Consider the following 20,075-nt stretch of genomic DNA (forward strand, 5'->3'; position numbering starts at 1 on the left):
TACTTCACTTTGAAGCTGGCAGAAAGTCAGAAAACTTTGTAAGAGGTGTTTTCCTCCTTGCTTGTTTCTTTGTGTAAGTGTGCTGGTTTGAGGCCAGCCAGAATATCTCTTGCCCCGAAAGGGACAAAAGAATGACACACGCAAACGGATTGGAGAGTGATGGAAAGTTTAAATGGAAAAAGCAATTGGTGAAACTACAGAAAAAAATACACAGCATAGTGGCAAAGAACATCCTAAAGCATACAGAGTCCCTTACATAGTACCCAGAGGTTTCCCAATCCTCCCCTCCTCCCACCTGAGGGTCTGCCCAAAACCCCCAGGGCTCTTCCTTCCCCCCCTCCCACTGCTAGGCAAGTCTCAGGCTGGCCAGGTCTGAGACTGCCCCCCTCCTCCATTCTCCTCCTGGCATTAGGCCTAGTTAGGCCTAAGAGGCCTTGAGGATACTCCCCCGGCATTACCCGATAAGAGAGGACATCTCCCATGGGAGCAGAGAGGGAAGAAAGAGGAAGAGAATGACTCTGCAGATGGCTTTATAGGGCGCAGGATTTATGGGTAGAAATACGCCGTTTCCTGTGTTCACCCCTATTGGGCGGGCACCCAGGACACCAGAGGTGTATCTCATGTAGCAGTGGCAGGGGACACCCAGCCTAAATTGCCACAGTAAGGCACTGCAGGCTGTTTTACAAAATCACACTTTTTAAGGGTCATTTCCCCTGGTTTGGCTAGAAATCCTTTGGCAGTCTCACCCTGTAAGATTCTAAGCTCCACTTGAAGTGAATCATCAGTGACTAGCAAGCTTTAAAATGGGATTCCTCTAAGTCAGCCAAAAGCAGAAACCAGATCCTCCCTCCCAAACCCACTTGGAACAAATTGCCAATTACAGCAATCAGAATGATTTTTCATATATGAAGTCTTCTGTCTCCTTAATCTCAGATAATTAGTTCTCCAGCCATGAAGAGGTTTCTGCTGTAAATAAAGCATAGAGCAGAAAGAGCAAGAGGAAGAACTTGGATATTCTGTGGGACTCCAGAGTACCTGGCACCTGGAACAATTCAGGGTCATCACATGGCAGAAGATTTGTGGGCTTCAGGAGCGTCCACTTACGAAGGACTATGAAGAATATTAACTCTGTCCCAGCCCAAACTTGCATTTGAAAGTAAACAGACAGGGATGAAAAAGCAAATTCTTCTCAAAACCTCCCTCTATTTCCCTCTCTCAAAAGGAGAAAAAGTTTGCTAGAGAACCACTAGCATCCATGAATGAGTTTTCTGGGCTGCAGATGAACAGTCCCCCCCAACTCACCAAGGCCCTAAGCACTGAAGTTTGTGAGTGCACTGAGCATGGCAAGGCCACTGTGAGGCAGCATCACAGCATCCCTACTACCTAGCTGCCTCTTTGCAGAACTGCCAGAGCTTTTTTAACCCCCTTTCACAAAGATTTCAACTCAACCTTTTATGAAAGGAGAACTATAAATAGGCTTTTAGATTAAACCCCTTAACAGCCGAGAAGGCTGGAAAGGGAGGTAGATATTATCCACCTTTCACTACTACGAATTGGGGCTGGAAGGGCTTAATTACCAAGATATACTTAAGAACACAGTAAGGGCTGCTATAAAAATGACTCCAATTACAGCAGCTCCACAGAGGTGGCTCCACCTGGGAGAGAGGAAAGCAGCACTTCCGTCTTCCTCCACAGACCTCTCCTGTGCCCCATGCTAGAGTGGGGCATAATGAACAAAAGCAGCTTCATGCCACGCAGCAGTTCCACTGCACATGGAGATGCCTTCCCCTAGGTGGTTTAACAGAACCCTTCACACCAGCCAAGCCAAGGATTTGGCTTCAGTCTGACATCTCAAGGTGGAGAAAAACCTTTTGTATAACCTAAGGCAACAAAATTATTTGAGCCATTGTAGTAGCTTAGAAATGTCTCAGGCAGAGATACTTTTAACCCATGATTTGGATTTGAAGGTGGAATTCCACACTCACTCTCCTGGAATGGGGGATTCATGGCTTTCCTTGTGGTTTTGTCTGTGATGATGTATTCTTCTTTACGATTTATACAGTTACAAAGAAAGGTGCAATTCACAACCAACGTTCAGGAAAATAACGTTAAGAGTCAAGGCAGTCCTTGTGGCTTCAGTACTCCTGTGCTAAGCATTTTGCAATGGTGCTCAGCTGGATATTTGAAGTTCCTTCGTAGATTGTACCTGAAATCAGAAGAAAATAAATTAGAATAGAAATCCACAAATGAGTGTATGAAGAGAGACCTAACAGTCCAGTTAGAACATTTACAATTATGAAGAGAAGCTTTATTGAGCAAGTTCTATAAACAGGCCTATTATTTACATAAAAGTTCCTATTTTATCATCTGCAACAATTAAAATCCAGTTCTGCTGCTACAACATAATGACATTTTCCTGAGAAGCAATTCCTTAATAACCAACAAAAATTAGATGTTCACAAATGCTATCAGCAATGGCAGTCAGAAGTTAATAGCTAGCAATGCCAAAGTGTTAGGTCTGAGGATTATATTGGTACACCAGGAGGTCTTGAAAATAAACCTCCACATAGATTCAGACCTCAAAGGAAGAAAATATTTTCTATTTTTACTGTTATTTTTTCAATGGAATGGAACACAATGAGTGTGTCTGTACTGCACTTTTACCTAACTCAATATGCCACCTTGCTTTATACACAGGTATTTACTCCTGAAGTTTTACCTTCTTATACCTGAGCCTTTAAATCAGCTGCTTAGTGTCAGGGGGGAAAAATGTCTTAAATTCTCCAATCAGCCAGCTGTTCATCCTCAAACTTTTGTACTGCTAATGCTACAAGGTATACTTGTTAAGAAACTGTCACTCACCTATCTTGCAGTCACGATAGTACTTTTCTATTGGGTAATTCTTTGTGAACCCAACACCACCCATCCATTCAATGCATTTACTGGTTGTCAGTGTTGCAACCTGTCAAAACAGTTTCAGAGTTACCATTTCAGGATTCAAGGGGATGCAAGTGGTAGTAAATCTTATTCTTTGTAGCTGTTTGAAGTAAAGCACAAAGCAGGAACTAAAGCAGTTATTGGAACAGATGGGAAGAGAAAGGACTGCTATTTTTTCATTCATCTTATTTATGCAAATTATTTTAGAACAAAAATGCCATTTTTCTGCATCAGAGAACATCAAGAATGCACTAAATATAATGGCAGTAGTTTAGATACTGCACCGAGAAAGGGACTAGCAGGGCTATGCAAGACAGCAATTCCATAGAGGCAGAAGCAATCCAATTTTGAATCTTATCATCTGGACTTTTGAATCTCCTCCTGCACTCAGACACCTTAGTCCTGGGTTCATTTTTGGGCCCCTCACTGCAAGAAGGACATTGAGGGGCTTCTCCCCAGAGAAAGGAAACTAAGCTGGAGAAGGGTCTGAAGAAAAGGGCTGGTAAGGAGTGGCTGAGGGAACTGGTGGTGTTTCGTGTGGAGAAAAGGAGGCTGAGGGGAGACCTTCCCACTCTCTATGACTACCTAAATGGAGGTTGGAGCGAGGTGGCGGTCAGTCTCTTCTGCCTAGTAACAAGTGATAGGATGAGAGAAAAATGGCCTCAAATTGCACGAGAGGATGTTTAGGTTTGATATGACAAGAAACTTTTTCACTGAAAGGGTTCTCAAAAACTGGCACAGGCTCTTAAGGGAGGTGGTTGAATCCCCATCCCTGGAGGTGTTTAAAAGACACAGAGATGTGGTACTAAGGGGCATGGTTTAGCACCAGACTTAGTAGGTAATGGCTGGACTCAATAACCTTAAAAGTCTTTTTCAAGCAAAACTGTTCTGTGATTCTGGATTAAGACTTGCTGAAACGTTCATGAATGAAGCCTCACCTATGCCATTTCTCCTGCCAGAAAAACAGAATTCTGGGAAAATGAAACCTCTCTCAATGAGTAAAAGTGCTAATTCACTTTCTGTGTTAATGCTGTTCCTTGGTTTTCAAAGCGCTCTCTAGGGGCAGGAGCAGTTCACCCTGCGGTGCCTACTTTGCATTGCCCACACTGACTGAGAATGAGCCACGAGGCAAAACACACCCACAGATTTCACAGCAAAAGATGAACGGCAAGTGATGCATGCCACAAGAGATGAAACTCTCAGGGGGCACTGGCAAGGAGCGTGGCAGTCACCTCTGCAGCGTAGTACTTGGCCATGCTGGCCTCCTTTATGATGGGCTGGCCTGCTTCCACCAGCCGTGCCGCGTTGTACGTCAGCAGCCTGGCCGCCTCCAGCTGCGTGGCCACCTGAGCTATCTGGTGCTGCATCCCCTGTGAGAAGCACACAGCAAGTCAGACACAACCACGCTCTAGTGCTCCACTAGAATCTCTAGCAAGAGCCATTCCTTTCACCAAGGGTCATACCCAGACTCTACAACAAAAATACCAAATCCAGAGGGGTTAGGCGTTCGACAGCCCTCTGCACCTAGTCATGCTGAAGCTGAGGAAGACTGCCCAAGTCCTTTTAAGGACTGAGCTCCCAATTTTCTTCTTCCTTCTTCTTGGATTCAGGAGTGCGAGGGAACTCTTTGTCTGACTAGCTGGACAGGAGGGTTCAATATGAACCTCTGTGCACCCATGAATATCAAGGATGATCTCAGCCACATCTTAAATGTTCTCCTTGACACCACAGAGATCCAGGCAGGTCAGAGCTGTGACATTAACCAACAAAAGTCTTAAACAAAGGGGAGAAATTGCAAGGTGACGAGAGCAAAGAGCAGTGTAAGAGTCTAGAGAACGTGACTGATGGATTCAAAGAGAAGGACAAAGCTGATGGAGTCACCTCCAAATGTTGAGTATTACAGAATAATAGCTTTACTTTAGGGGTCTCTTTCAACTTGGTTGATGATTCTGTGATTCTATGATGATGACTGAAAATGAACATTTAGTTAGAATAGAATAGAATCAAGAAGGTTGGAAGAGACCTCAAGGATCATCGAGTCCAACCTGTCACCCTACACCTCATGCCTATCTAAACCATGGCACCAAGTGCCACGTCCAATCCCCTCTTGAACACCTCCAGGGATGGTGACTCCACCACCTCCCTGGGCAGCCCATTCCAATGGCCAACCACTCTCTCTGTGAAGAACTTTCTCCTCACCTCCAGCCTAAACCTCCCCTGGCACAGCTTGAGACTGTGTCCTCTTGTTCTGGTGCTGGTTGCCTGGGAGAAGAGACCAACCCCCTCCTGGCTACAACCTCCCTTCAGGTAGTTGTAGACAGCAATGAGGTCTCCCCTGAGCCTTCTCTTCTCCAGGCTAAACAGTCCCAGCTCCCTCAGCCTCTCCTCATAGGGCTTGTGCTCAAGGCCTCTCACCAGCCTCGTTGCCCTTCTGGACATGCTCCAGCAATTCAACATCTTTCCTAAACTGAGGGGCCCAGAACTGGACACAGTACTCAAGGTGTGGCCTAACCAGTGCTGTGTACAGGGGTACAATGACCTCCCTGCTCCTGCTGGCCAAACTATGCCTGATGCAGGCCAGGATGCCATTGGCTCTCTTGGCCACCTGGGCACACTGCTGGCTCATGTTCAGGCGGCTGTCAACCAGTACCCCCAGGTCCCTTTCCACCTGGCTGCTCTCCAGCCACTCTGACCCCAGCCTGTAGCTCTGCATGGGGTTGTTGTGGCCGAAGTGCAGCACCTGGCACTTGGATTTGTTGAATACCATCCTGTGGACTCTGCCCATCTGTCCAGCCTGTCAAGGTCCCTCTGCAGAGCCCTTCTACCTTCTAACAGATCAACACCTGCTCCCAGCTTGGTGTCATCTGCAAATTTACTGATGATGGACTCAATCCCCTCATCCAGATCATCAATAAAGATATTGAACAGGATGGGGCCCAGCACTGATCCCTGGGGGACACCACTAGTGACAGGCTGCCAGCTGGATGTGGCACCATTCACCACCACTCTCTGGGCTCGGCCCTCCAGCCAGTTCCTAACCCAGCACAGAGTGCTGCTGTCCAAGCCACAAGCTGCCAGTTTGGCCAAGAGTTTGCTGTGGGGGACAGTGTCAAAGGCCTTGCTGAAGTCCAGGTAGACTACATCAACAGCCTTTCCCACGTCCACCAGGCGGGTCACCTGATCATAGAAGGAGATCAGGTTGGTGAGGCAGGACCTGCCCTTCCTAAATCCATGTTGGCTGGGCCTGATTCCTTGGCTATCCTTCAGGTATGCAGTGATTGCCCCCAAGACAATCTGCTCCATGATTTTCCCTGGCACTGAGGTCAGGCTGACAGGCCTGTAGTTCCCAGATTCTTCTGTTCGTCCCTTCTTGTGGATGGGCGTCACATTGGCCAGTTTCCAGTCTTCTGGGACCTCTCCAGTGAGCCAGGACTGATGGAAAATGATGGAGAGAGGCTTGGCCAGCTCATCTGCCAGCTCTTTCAGCACCCTAGGATGAATCCCATCAGGTCCCATGGACTAATTGGCTCAAAAAAGTCAATGAAATCTTTCACCTTATTAAAACATTGATGCTGCTCCAAAAAATTTGCAAAACTATATATGCAGGTCAAAATAACAAAATGATCTGGCAACTGCAAACTTCATTTCCCATTCGAAAGATGCAGGTCCAATAAGTTCCTAGGTATCTCTGAGTGCTTCCTAGAACTGATATAAATGATAAGCACTACTAATGTTCCTTCCCTTCACCCAATATGCAGCCTTCTTTTAAGAGGAAAATGACTAGAGTCATTACAATTATATATCTTCCTTATTACACTAGGCATCATTCTTACAACAGTCTTTTTTTTTGGTTTAAGATACAGATATCATCATGAAAACTAAATCTCTTTGTATATTACACAGGAAATCGAATCATTCAATCAGTTTTCCTCATCTTTTTATAATTTCTAGTGTCTCCAGAAAAAGGCCTTGTCCTGCAACTCGTCAAAGCTGTGAAAACTGGAACGCATTCAACACACTGTGACATTAAAACCAGAAGGGAAAGGACTTCCATGGGCATTGTTTTCAAAGGCAGTGAATGTACTGGGACAAGGAGTTCCGCTAATAATGCTTTGGAAGTTTGAAGTGATTTCCATGGTATTTGCAAAGGCAGAGAGCACTGAATTGACGTATTTTACATATGCTCATCTGAAAGTCTTGTGACAAATTCTTCACAATGATTGAGAAGTCAAGGACACGCAGACCAGATGACTCATGTGAATGACTTTACCTACTCTGGTAACCAATAGTCTCTTGGAAGAAATTTCCCACCTGTCCATTAAGGAATACCTGGAAATCAAATACGCTTTTCCCAAACTGGACTCTCTCCTTTGTGTAAGGAACTGTGCAGTCAAAACAGCCCTGTGCCAGGCCTAACATCTGCAAGGAAGAAGGCAGCTGAGTTAGAACAAACAAAACCAACACAAACTTTAAAGAATAGGGGTTAGTCCATACTGTTACATTCCTGACAGAAACTTTCACAGAGTAACAGAAGTAACAGAACGGTAGGGGAGACCTCTGGAGATCACCTAGTCCAACCTAGGGACACCCAGAGCAGGATACCCAGGATTATGTCCAGGAGAGTTTGGGTTCTCTCCAGAGAAGGAGACTCCACAACCTCTCTGGACAGCCTGCTCCAGGGCTCCAGCACCCTCCCAAGGAAGTCCATCCTCATGTTCAGATGGAATTTCCTGTGTTTCCGTGTGTGCTTGTTGCCCCTGGTCCTATCACTGGGCACCAGTGACAAGGGTCTACCCTCATTCTCTTGCCCCCTACCCTTTAGATATTGATAAGCATTGATAACATCCTCTCTCATTCTTCTCTTCTCCTTCTTACTAAAATCCAATTACCTGTGGAAACACTATCCCTGATTTTTGATCAAAACTCAGGTATCATCTGTGGTTGCACAAATATTAAGTGTGTCTGGAAAAAAATCCTAATTACACAGGAAAATGACTGCAAACTGAAGATCTATAGATCTACATTACACTAGTAAAGGAAAAATAATGTGAATGATTATTCAAAGCTATTTTCATAAATCAAAATAATTTCTCATTTTCCAGAAGCCACTGGATTGTCAGAAGTAGCAATTGATTCCAGAAGTTACAACATTAGTACCATGGAAGGAGAGCCAGCATTTCTGCCAGCACTTTCCACAAAACAATCTGAGAAGCTCCACTGTCTATTCATATACTCTCCTCACCCAGCTGCAGACAGCAAACATGATTGTTATCTTGGAGGAGGTACAAATGACTTGCACCTTGCATCTGCCTTAATGTCTGATTTGTTGGCCTGAAGAAACATTAAGAGCTCTGAAAAGTAAACTACTTTTATGGGTTTTTAACTAACAGATTCTGAAAAGTGTATTCCATTCCAAACAAGACAGTAAAGAAGGAACTCTGCCTTTGTATCTTGGCATATATAGCAGCTTAGACCAACTACTTTTAATGCTATACAATAGGGTTCGGGCAGACCCACATCATATTAAGCCAAAAGCCAAGAGCCCCAGGAAGGTAAAAACATGACTACCTGGGTTCAGACATCCAGTCTTTAATAATTTAATGCTCTAGTAAAAAACCCACAATACATAGGAAAGTGAGAATGTGGGCAAAGAAGGTAAGAAAATAATCAGCTGAACTACACCTCTTGTTTTTTTCTTCTTACAGAAACTCATGTAGATGAACCAAGCACATCAGCTGCAGCACCTGTGACAAATCTGCTCTAAACCTGGCACTAAAACTATCTGAAACCCTTTTCACAGCCACAATTACATTTTATAAGATGTTCATTATCTTTTTAAAACTATTACTACTTCAAAACTAAATTCAGTACCACAGGGCTTTAGAGCTGCTGTTCTTGCCCATTCAAGTACATTTCTCTTCATTTGAAGGTGTCAAGAAAGTAGTAATTAAGATATAAAAACTATCTGACCTTAACTTTAATTAGGTTCTAAGTCTAACTTGGAGTAATTAAAGAGTAAAACCTAGACCACGTATTTTACTGTCAGAGCCTCTACACTATTTGTATCTCTGGGAACAATGGGGCCCACAGCCCTAGTTTTTAAATGTCATATCAGTCACAGATAATCTTCAGCCAGGGGTGGAAGAGCCAATCCATTTAGCAGCATAGTACAGTGCCATGTGGAAGCTCTGAATACTTTTGGTCTGCCTGCAAACCAGGACAAATAGTAAAGGAAACTGATAGTGCAGGCATAGATACAGCACTACTACATCCACAACCAGGTAGAAAAAAAAAACAACACAAGATTACTTTGATGACCAAACTAAAAATAGAAAAACTTATAAGTCATTTTCCTATGGGGCTAAACCTGCTTTCCACTGAAATCCAAGATCTAAATGGAGTTTACAACATAATATAACGTTTTGAAATAACTCCAAGATCAGCAAATATTCCTCCCTAAGATGCCGTAAGGTGCAAGTTTTAAACACAACAATGAACTAGGATACTTCTACTGTAAAAGAAATAATCATATTTACTTTAAAAATCAATGTACTTTAAAAACTAAGGTGTTGGGCAAACATTGGTAAGCATAAGGTCACATCTAGAAGTAGGTGGAGAAATTAATATTACGCATTTCAACAGCTGCTTTCCTTTGTAAAATAAATTTGCATAATGAAAGATAAAACCGTTGATGTATTTCAGGAGCAATAAGTTAGCTAACAAAGACAAACCAATTGCCATGTAATGTTTTCTAAATCTATTGCGTGTGTCACTGGGGGAGAATTTCGCCGCTCAGCGTCGGTGTGTCCGTGCCACTTAGCTAAGGCACAGTGACATCTAGTGGCGATTGCAGGTACACCAAAGTTGTTAAGTTCTTTTTAGGCGCCTTAAATATCGTGTACATTTCAATCAAAACGCCAAGTGATAGGCCGGATGTATGAAGCACCAAACCCACTCACCCACCTGGGCAGCAATACCTATCCTGCCTGTGTTCAGCATTCCGATTGCGTACTTATAGCCTTGGCCAACCTGTCCCAGGATATTGCTTGCAGGAACCTAACGAAGAAAATCACTCAATTATTCCTGCTCTCTTGTGCTTTGCAGTTGCTAGCTAGGTTCACAGGTGAAGCAGTGCATGTATTGTTTAACGTTCCTCAGAACTGAAGGCATAAAACACGAACCAGACACTTGATTCCTAGAATATATGATAAGAACATTCCCTCACATGCGATGATAAACTGATGACTGAGAATAACTTTATCACAATTTAAGAAACCCGACCCCCCTAATGTCACCCAAGAAGGAATTTACTACTTACAGTTGTTTCAGTATTTGACTATAACTTAGATACAGGATTTTGGTGAAAGAACAGGGAGAAAAAAAGTTAAAATATGCCAAACAAGCAGTATGTCTAAGGAATAAAATATTGGGAATTGAGTTAATGTGCTTTCTTTAGAGGTGGTCAGGCTCCAGTTATACAGAAAACATCCTTCATTAACTAAACAACTTACATTACCTTAACATTTTCAAATGTTACTGGGCAGGTAGAAGATGCTCTGATTCCCAGCTTGTCCTCCTTCTTCCCCACCTGGAGTCCCTCTGTGTTGCGATCTACTATGAAGCAGGTAATCCCCCTGTATCCCTAGGGCGAGTGAAAAATACTACTCAAGAATTGCCTTTTATACTAATGGCACCAAATGGTGCTCTAAGTATCTCATTCCAGTACTGAAATTTTACACCTGCTTAGAATCATAGGGTTGTCAAGGCTGGAAAAGACCTGCACAACCATCGAGTCCAACCGTTAACCCAACACAACCATGTCCCTCAGCACCGTATCCACACAGCTTTTAAACACCTTCAGGGATGAGGATTCCACTGCTGCCCTGTGCAGCCTGTTCCAGAGCATGACAACCCTTTTGGGGAAGAAATATTTCCTGATGTCCAACCTAAACCTTCCCTGGTGAAACCTGAGGCCATTTTCTCTTGTCCTGTCACTAGCTGCTTGGGAGAAGAGACTGACCCCCACCTCACTACAATCTCCTTTCAAGTAGGGTTGGGGGTTTTGTTTTGTTTTGTTTTGTTTTTTCTAATTAAGAAGGAGATACTGGAAGAAGTTTTTAAAAAGTAAAGTTTTAAACAATGTAGTTTTGTATTTGATTTTCACTCTACTGCAGTGCTATAGTACACTGTAAAGCCTGCAGCTGTCTTTTGTGAATTTACTCCCTACATACCGAAGCACCTCTCCTATTACGACAGGCTCAAAGAGTTGGGGTTGTTCAGCCTGGAGAAGGCTCCAGGAAGAACTTCAAGCAGCCTTCCAGTATATGAAAGGAGTCTACAGGAGAGCTGGAGAGGGCCTTTTCACATAGGCATGGAGTGACAGGATGAGGGGTAATAGCTTTATACTGGAAAAACCTGGATTTGGATTAGACATTAGGAGGAAATTCTTCCCCATGAGGGTGCTGAGGCAATGGAACAGGTTGCCTGGAGAAGCTGTGGAGGTTCTAACTGTGGAAGAGTTCAAAGCCAGGTTGGATGGGGCCTTGAGTAATGTGGTCGAGGAGGAAGTGTCCCTGCTCATGGCAGGGAGTTGGAACTAGATGACCTTTAAGGTCCCTTCCAACCCAAACCATTCTGGGATTCTGATATCCAAATTGGTGACTTTAAATGTGCATATTCAGCTATATATTCTCTCACATGGAAAATTTGCTGTTGTATTCCTGTTAGTTCTTCAGTGCATATAGCCTGAGCTCTGTTTTGCCTTTTAAAAACAACAATTTAAGCCAGTTAACAAGTTAGTTAAGTCAGAAGTTAAGTCAATTGAGTCAGGAGGTCTGGAAAGCCATTCTCAGAAAAGCAATGCATGCTGTGCTCTTCATCTAGGCAATCCTGGCTCTGAAATGTTTACTCTCCCCGGTGGGAGGAACCTATGAAACTTCTTAGCAAGTTCCCCATTTTTGTTGGGAAATATTTTTATGGATTTGCTGTGAGCTAGAAGAAGTTCAAAGAACATTAACCTTTAACATCAGACTATCAATATAAAATCCATAGTTTCATATATCATCAGCTGTCACCGAAACGCTACTATGCTTGAACAGCTTACTAAGGATGGATCTGTGTTTGCCATCACAAAGAAAACTCCTGCATGTTCTGCTAAGCTAATCCACATCTTGGAGCCATTGATGACATAGTAGTCTCCCTTCTTTTCAGCCCGAGTCTTCAAAGCAAAAGCATCACTGCCAGATCCAGCCTCCGAAAGACAGAAACTGCCTATCTGCAAAGGATGAGAAAAATTCATTGTAGTGGTCCCTGAACACACAGGCACAGCAGAGAAGAAATCTGAAGCAATAATAGTTCTAGACAAGCACAAGACTCTTCCATTCAAACCTTTTAACCTGCTGCAGCAAAGGAACTAAGTTTTAGATCTGGACATTAAGAACAGACAAAGTATGTAATGACATGCCTCTCAAAGTCCACTGCTTTGAAGTTCTTTCCCACAGTAAATTCAATTTTAATGAAACTAGCAAGTGCTACTTTTACCTCTCAGCTACTGATGACTGAGATTTCATCTCTAGCCAGTATTTCAAAGTTCACAGATATTTTCCAATGCTGCACTTACCCATCTGGCTACTGAAAAAAAATCACCTGCTAACACTACTGAACTAATGAAAATCATGTTACAGTTTAGTGGAGCAAGACTTTGACTCACCAGATCTCTGGCAACCCGGGGCAAGTAAGTTCTCTTTTGTTCTTCTGTTCCATATGTGAGAAACAACTTATTTGTCAGTGTGTTTTGGAGTTCACATAGAAGAGCTACAGCTGCATCAACTTTGGCCAATTCTTCTACCACCAAGATGGTTGAAAAAAATGAGGCTCCAGTTCCTCCATATTCTTCCCCAAGCTCAATAGCCATCAGCTGCAATGTGAGAGATGCAAACAGATCAACCTGTCAACAATCTGTTAGTCCAAGCTGATACTTGGCAGATTAAAATGAAAACCACAGAATGTAAGGATTTCCAGATCCTTCCCCAAAGACCTTTTTCCCTTCCATACCCTTAGCAAGCTAACATTTCTTCACAGCTGACAGTCAATTCACATAAGACATAGCTAACGTGTGCAGTGTAAGATGCAAATCATCACCCTAACTTGATTACATTTTCCAGAACAATTGCAGTTTCAGGAGAAGTCTAATAGTTAGAGTTGTCATTGTATAAAATGACATTATAAAGACAAACAAGGCTTAGGTTATAGTAGAAAGGCTAAAATTGAAGCCAGGAATGATCAGCAGGATATTTGCAACACGAGTCCTGTGGCTGGCCAGTAAGAACACAGAGGACTCCTCACACCCTTTTCCAGCAACACATGAGAGTCATGCTGATTCTGGCATTCCACACAATTATGATTATCCAATTAAAACAAAACAAACAAACAAAAGGGGAAGGAAGACAAGCAACTCAAAGATAAGATGAAGAATGTGGGAGAAATTGAAAGAATATTACAGTGAAAGATGGAGAAGGACAATGCAGTAAAAGAGAAAGTTGCCCTGCTGTTGATGAATCCCAAATTTGTTATCGTTCATTAGTTCATTTGAATTCTATCCCTCAATCATTTAATCTAACAATCTGAGAAGTGCAGAGCTAGAGATCCATAAAATGACATCAGTTTCTGAATGAGAGATGAAGTGAAAGTGTGCAGACCCCTTGTTCAAACAGTCCCTGGATTACAGAGTCTTCCATTTTTGAATCCTCATCCATTTTCTGCACCAAGGGCGCAACTCGGTCCTGAGCAAATTTTGTCACTGTAAGGAAGAGAAGAAAGCAGGCATGTAAGTATTCTAACAGCCTCCTTGGAGATCAATGTCACAGTAACGTGGTGCTTCTGACTTGTATTCCCTGACTCTCCTACACTAATTAATGAGGACAAAGACTTGCCCAAGTGAAGGAACGTGATGTACCCCAAGTGTGGAGATGTAATTGCTTTCTGAACTCAGCGCCAACCCTATAAACAGAAACAAATACTTCCTAAAAATTCACAATCTTGAAAGCATCTCAGTAAATCCTAGGTAACAGTGGCTAAAAAAGAAAAGGGATAGAAAATATTTCAAATACATCCATTATTAGGATAGTGTTCCTTCAAGGATTAAACCTGCAGTTTGGGAAGATAGTCTCAGGCTTTTATCATGATTTCAAGTGCACAAAGTCCTGTAAGGCTGTTTCTGCTTAATCAGAGCCCTTCATAAGCTCTCTCTCAGATGTGAAGGTCCTCAATCTTTCACCTTTGCTCCCAGGATCCCTTCTGAAACACTGTCTCCTTCATCACATCACATCTGTCACCATTCTCAGTACATTTGAAATCTCTGAAAAGCAGCCTGAGCAGTTAACTGTAGCTGAACTAAACATTCCAGGAGGCAATGGCAGGCAACTTCACTTCTGCAGTAGCAGTTTTAAACAGTTAATATTTACGCAGAGTAAACTGCACTGTGGTAGGTGGAACTCTGCTATGGTAAGGTACAAAAAAGATCATTACCTTTCTCTCCTGTGAACTAAAGCAGTTTTGAAATGAAGCACAATCCCACACAGCAGTTGCAACGTTTAACCACAATTAAATAGAGAAAAGACATTTTTAAGCCACAATTGCCCTTCTAGTGAGGCATTTCTGCATTTTAACTGCACAGAGAATAAGTACCCATGTTTTTCAGCATAGTCTCTTCTTCGGTGAACGTCTGAAGTGGAGCACAGACAGCTCCATCATTGGCTAGATTTGGCTTGAGTTCTGATTTCGAGGATCTAAAGGCACGTGGAGAAGCTCTCCAAGGAGCCAAGCAGGCCGGTGCATTTCTTTGCAGCTGTTGACAATAAATACAGAACATCAGAACATGTAACAGAATTGGTATTTGTATACAGGCACACAATTGTACCCACTGGTTTTATTCAGCAGTGGAACAGGAAATATCCTTTACATTCAAGGTCTAGCTTGAAAGCTTTTGAGAAGATATAACCCCCTCAACTCCAGTGTCCTAAATGTCCTTCAGTTACTCTTAACTCCAAACAATTTTCTTTGAGAGATTTGCTAACACAATGATATTTTACAAAGTCTTTACAGACATTAATGTTAGTCCATTTTTGTGTTCACAGCAAATAAATCCTGCTGATAGCATTTATTTTGATAGGTGGCCTTGTAAATCTGCTGCAACAGTATCAGTGTATATTTTGACACAATTAATCCCTTTATGAACAAAGATGGTAAATGCAAAGCAGATATACACAGGTTTTCATGGAAGACCAGTCAACTTGAATGACAAAATTTGCTTTCTCCCTGTTTTTTATAGTGATCAGAACCCCTTGTTTCTAAAGCAATCTGATTGCACTTCATCTGGGCTACTGGTATTTTGCTGTGAAAGGGCATAACTTTAACAGCACTGTGAATTTTTGTATTCCAGCTGAGCTTTCATCTACCTCTTCATTATTTTCAGAGTGAGCACCCATTTCATAGATAAAGCCCTGGCACCCAAGTGTTTCTGTGGAGTTAATTTCTATACAGCTAGTTTAAATCCTACAGCTAGTATGGTGATAGCACTATGTAACTAATAACTACTGTGCCTTATTTGGATGATTAATGTAAAAAGAACAGGAAGGAACTAAAGGCGAGTCATCATCTATGCTTACCCTCTCCCAGTCTGTCCATGACATACAGCAATTTCAAATGATACCAAGTAGCACTGGTTATCCCACCAAGGGGGTATTACAGTGTCTTACTGCAGGGGAATGGCATTAAGCATATGTGGCAAAATTCCTAAAAATGAACAAAACAGAACAGTGGCTTTTGGGAGCAAGCTGCATGGTGATTGTGAGATGGACAGACATAAAGTGATAGGCAATTAACTTTGTACCTTGGTGAACTATACTTTAGTGTTCAAAGACTCGAGTAGGTAACAGCAGGCATTAGAAAGGAAGATGCTTGTTTTGAAAGTTCTTACACTTTCCACCCACAGAGTAATTTCCTAGCATTTTAGAAAGAAGTTGGCATAATGAATATGATCTGGCTCAAAGAGTAACAGGCTAACAGTAACTAAACTACTGCAAAATGTACTGCTGAAAAGCAGTGCTCAAAAAAAGCAGCATAGTTTGACCGACTGGTCTCAAAAGAGGCAAGATAGAAAAATGGCTTCGCTCTCATAGCTCCCCAAACCCACCTTACTCTGTGGCTGAAGTCTACAGCTCAGACCTTTGCTGCAGATTTCTGCCGCTTTTGCTATGTCAGTCTACAGTGTGGAGACATTCATGTCTTCTCAAGGCAAGTGCTGACAGAAGCACCCAGCAGAAACACAGCTCCCTCATCAGAGTACCACACATAGGAGCATGTGCCTGCCAGCACACACTGCACCCACCGCCAGCAAGGCGACTGAGGGTGCGGTGCCACAGCCAGGCTGTGCTCCAGCTCCCACAGCACCGCACAGCTTTGCACTGCACGCCGTGACAGCTGCACACTGTGACAGCAGCATGCCAGGACAGCAGCACTCCTCACAAAACACCAGCAACTCGGGGGGCAGGAAGTAAAGATCCCTTTGATCCTTCTAATAATTTACTCTCTTTCATGCTGGCTTTCAACACTTGTCACCTCCCTGGCTGAAGAGCTGACAGGAAGCAGAGCTATGGAATCTTTCTGGCGTAGAGATGACATGCTTAAGTCTGTTATGGTAAGGAAATGACAACTTTAGCACAAATACTCATGAAGGACCAAAGAAAAAAACCAAAACCAAACCACCAGTTAGAGATGGCAATATAGAAAACAAATACTGATGTGAACATCCAATGTTTGTTTGCATTAATACCCTTGGTCCCATAAAGCAAATGCTGCTAGTGGGGCTGATTCAGGAATACAAAGTTTGGATGACCAGCAACAACTGCAACACTTTCAAATCATAGAATCATGGTTTGAGCTGCAAGGGACCTTAAATGTCATCAGGTTTCAATGTCCCTGCCATGGGCAGGGACACCTCCTACCAGACTAAGCTGCTCAAGGCCCTGTCCAGCCTGGCTTTGCACATATCCAGGGCTGGAGCCTCCACAACTTCTCTGGGCAACCTCTTCCACTGCCTTACCACCCTCATGGGGAAGAATTTCTTCCCAATGTCTCATCTAAATCAAGCTTCTTCCAGTTTGAAGCCATCACCCCTGTCACTCCATGTCTTTGTAAAAACTCTTCTCTTCTGCTATTCTACCTGAGTCACTGTAGGTCTTCACAGAAAAACAAAACAGGACTTCTTTTAATAGAGATAAAAGCCAAGGCAACCATGTTCTGGGATCTGTCAGTGAGGAATAGATTATTCACAGAACATCCAGCTATAGCAGGGTCATTCAATATCCACCTGCATAGGGTTCATGTTCCTAGCAAGTTCTGAGAAGAAAAACCCAAGTCTACACACACAGAGTATGCTTCCTGAGCACTTAGAATATTACAAATCACACATACTTCCTGCTTCTTCCAAGTGCAAAGAGCATTTTTCTTTCATGTGGCATAGCCAAAGACGCAGCACTGTGAATGTACTGTCAGCACCAGTACTGACCAAAAGCTGTCAGGAAAAACAGCATTTTTGAGATGCTCTGAATAGGTATGCTCAGCAGTGAGTACTGCTGGAACCACAACGGGTAGGACTCCAGCATTACATCTGCTTTCATTTGGTGGCACCTGACCCTTGTATATAGGACCAGTAACCAGACAGCTGAACATGTCACTAAATGCATGCAGAAGGCTCTGCTTCATGTGAAGTGGGAAGTACAGATTTTATAGATCAACCTCCCCCAGCCTAGATTTCTCTCAAGTGATTTCATGAAAACGAGAAGCTGGCCAAACCTGATTACAAGCAGCTCAGCAAGGTCGAGCAAAAGTGCATGCTGTAACAGCAGAGGTGACCTGCCAAATGCCTGGCAAGCAGAAGCTTTGAAATACAATAAACAACACAGTATTTGCTATAGGTTACAGCAAGGCTGCTCTTGGGAATAATGCCACAAGTGTTGAGAAAGTTGGAACTCACTGAAAGGATCCCTTCATTCACTTCCCCTCCTTCTGCCTTTGAAGAAACCATCCCAGGCTTTCCAGCCTCCCCAGAACTTTCACTTGGGGAGGCTCTTCCACAGCAATCAAAAAGTGTCCTATCCCAGAAGCAGCAAAGGCATATGCATGCAGACATGGTTTGATAATGCTTGTTTGATAGCCCACCGAGGTGGCACTCCAGGACAAAACGAATATTCCTAACAAGGTTACCTCAAAAAGTCCTCAAACCACTAGGATGGCCCCAAGGGATGGGACCTACACTGGCAACACTCCCACACAGGGAAGCAACCCCTAGGTGTACCAGAGTAATGGCACAGTATAGAAATGATGTTTGATTTCAACATTTAGACTTAAAAAAACCCAGAAGTAATAATAGTAATAACAATTACAAAAGTCACTACATTATTGTTTACATTTTTATTCTTAGAATCCATGCAGACATACACCACCACTGACTTTCAGATAAAGTGCAGATGTCCTTTACTCAAATGCTTTGATACTGCTTTCCTGCTTTCCCCCCCTCTTTCTCTGCAGGTAAGGAAATGATTTCCACTGCTACAAGATTCAGACTGCTTGGCCAAGTAAAAACATGTACTTGAAAATTGGTCCCTGGGCTGCTGATAACATTGATTTTTCTATTTATCTCAATTCTTACCTCCACCTCAGCTCTTTAAAGATCAGGGTTTTTTTGTTTCCTTCTGTTTGCTTTACAATCTAAAACAAGATTTTAATGCTGGCAGACCTGGCAGCAGCATTAAGATACAAATAAAAGAAGGCCAGAGCAATATATTTTCCTAAGCTCACTTTGCTTTCCTTGATGACTTCCACTCGTGTATCTGGTCCTAGCTGCCTTCCAGACAGCTCCTACTTCTGTAGCTGAAGTAGAGAAGATCATTTATAGGGTTGGCTTTCTTTATTTCACTCATCACAACATCCTGACCAGCTGCCATGAGAAGGTCCCAGGCCAGCATGCCTCCTCACTCCGCACAGTAAAAAGTGTGTGGCACAAACCCAGCCTTTCTGCTTGTTTCCTTTGCCGTCTGGTTACCCCTACGGGCTGCTCCAGCTACCAGCTGTTTCACAAGCCTGGCAAGAACGTTTTGTCTCAAGAAGTTACTCAACATCACCCCTCCACGCAAACCCCACCAGACCCAAGGACAGGAGGGCTTTCCAAACCCGCCTTTACCCGCTCCAGAGCTGCCCTTCAGCCGGCTGAGCAGACGCCGCACCTCGCCAGCTCCCAGGCCCAGCGAGCGGCTCCCCAGGGCCCCCCGCGGCGGCGGGCGGCCACGCCCCTGTCCCCAAAAGACCACAGCCCACGGCCGACACGGCTTCCCTCTCCCGCAGGCGGGACCGGAGAACCGCAGACGCGGGTGTCCCCTGGGAAGCCGCAGCCAGCAATCTGAGGTGAGAGGCGATGCGGATCCCCACACCGAGCGCAGATCCCCGGCTCGCCGCTCCCTCAGGCGCCGTGACAACGGGCACAGCCGCACCGGCAGGCTCGGAAGCGCCGAGGCAACGTCAGCGCCCAGTTCGGACAGGGATCCCACCCCGCCCAGGCGCCCCGCTTCACCTTGGCGCAGCTCCTCAGCCAACCTCCCGCTGCCGCCGCCATGTTGCCACCGCCCCCCGCGGCCCGGCCCCCGCGGCCACCGCCCCCCTCCGCCCGCCGGGCCGGTCTCGCGAGGCTGCGGTGGGCCGGGCCGGGCCGCGGGAGGGAAGGCAAACATGGCGGCGGCGGCGGAGAGGAGGGCCGGTAGCGGTGTGGTGCGGCGCTGGTGGCGGTGAGTAGCGCCCCGTCCTTGCTGCCCCGCGTCGTCAGGGGGCTCGGCAGCAGCGCGGCTCATGCCCCGCTCCCAGGGGTGGGGGCGGCGGCCGTGACATGTCTGCCCGGCGGCCGCGGGGTCCCCCTGCTGGGGCCTCCCTTTGGCGTGAGGGGGGCCGGGCGGCGGGGAGGCTGCTCTCGGAGCCCCCTCGAGAGCAGGTGGGCAGAGACGGGGGAAAGGCAGGCGGGCCGGCCGGGAGGGTCGTGCTGCCCCGCCGGCAGCGGGGGCCGGGTCATCTCCTCGGCTTCTCCCTTGTGA

At 44.6% G+C, this 20,075-nt stretch overlaps 1 protein-coding gene across 1 annotated transcript; it reads right to left on the reverse strand.

The window, feature by feature from the left end:
- Nucleotides 1–355: 355 nt before the first annotated feature.
- ACADSB (acyl-CoA dehydrogenase short/branched chain) lies at nt 356–19,606 on the reverse strand. The gene is made up of 11 exons (XM_054382184.1): nt 19,565–19,606; nt 14,623–14,782; nt 13,635–13,735; nt 12,647–12,853; nt 12,041–12,211; nt 10,454–10,579; nt 9,901–9,993; nt 7,267–7,356; nt 4,170–4,307; nt 2,863–2,962; nt 356–2,206 (listed from the first exon to the last, which is right to left on the reverse strand). Exons 1-11 carry the CDS (start codon nt 19,604–19,606, stop codon nt 2,136–2,138), a joined length of 1,299 nt encoding a protein of 432 aa, XP_054238159.1. The 3' UTR covers nt 356–2,135.
- Between the last annotated feature and the right edge of the window lie 469 nt (nt 19,607–20,075).

The sequence above is a fragment of the Indicator indicator genome, chromosome 7 (assembly GCF_027791375.1).
Source record: "Indicator indicator isolate 239-I01 chromosome 7, UM_Iind_1.1, whole genome shotgun sequence".
Classification (NCBI taxonomy): Eukaryota; Metazoa; Chordata; class Aves; order Piciformes; family Indicatoridae; genus Indicator; species Indicator indicator.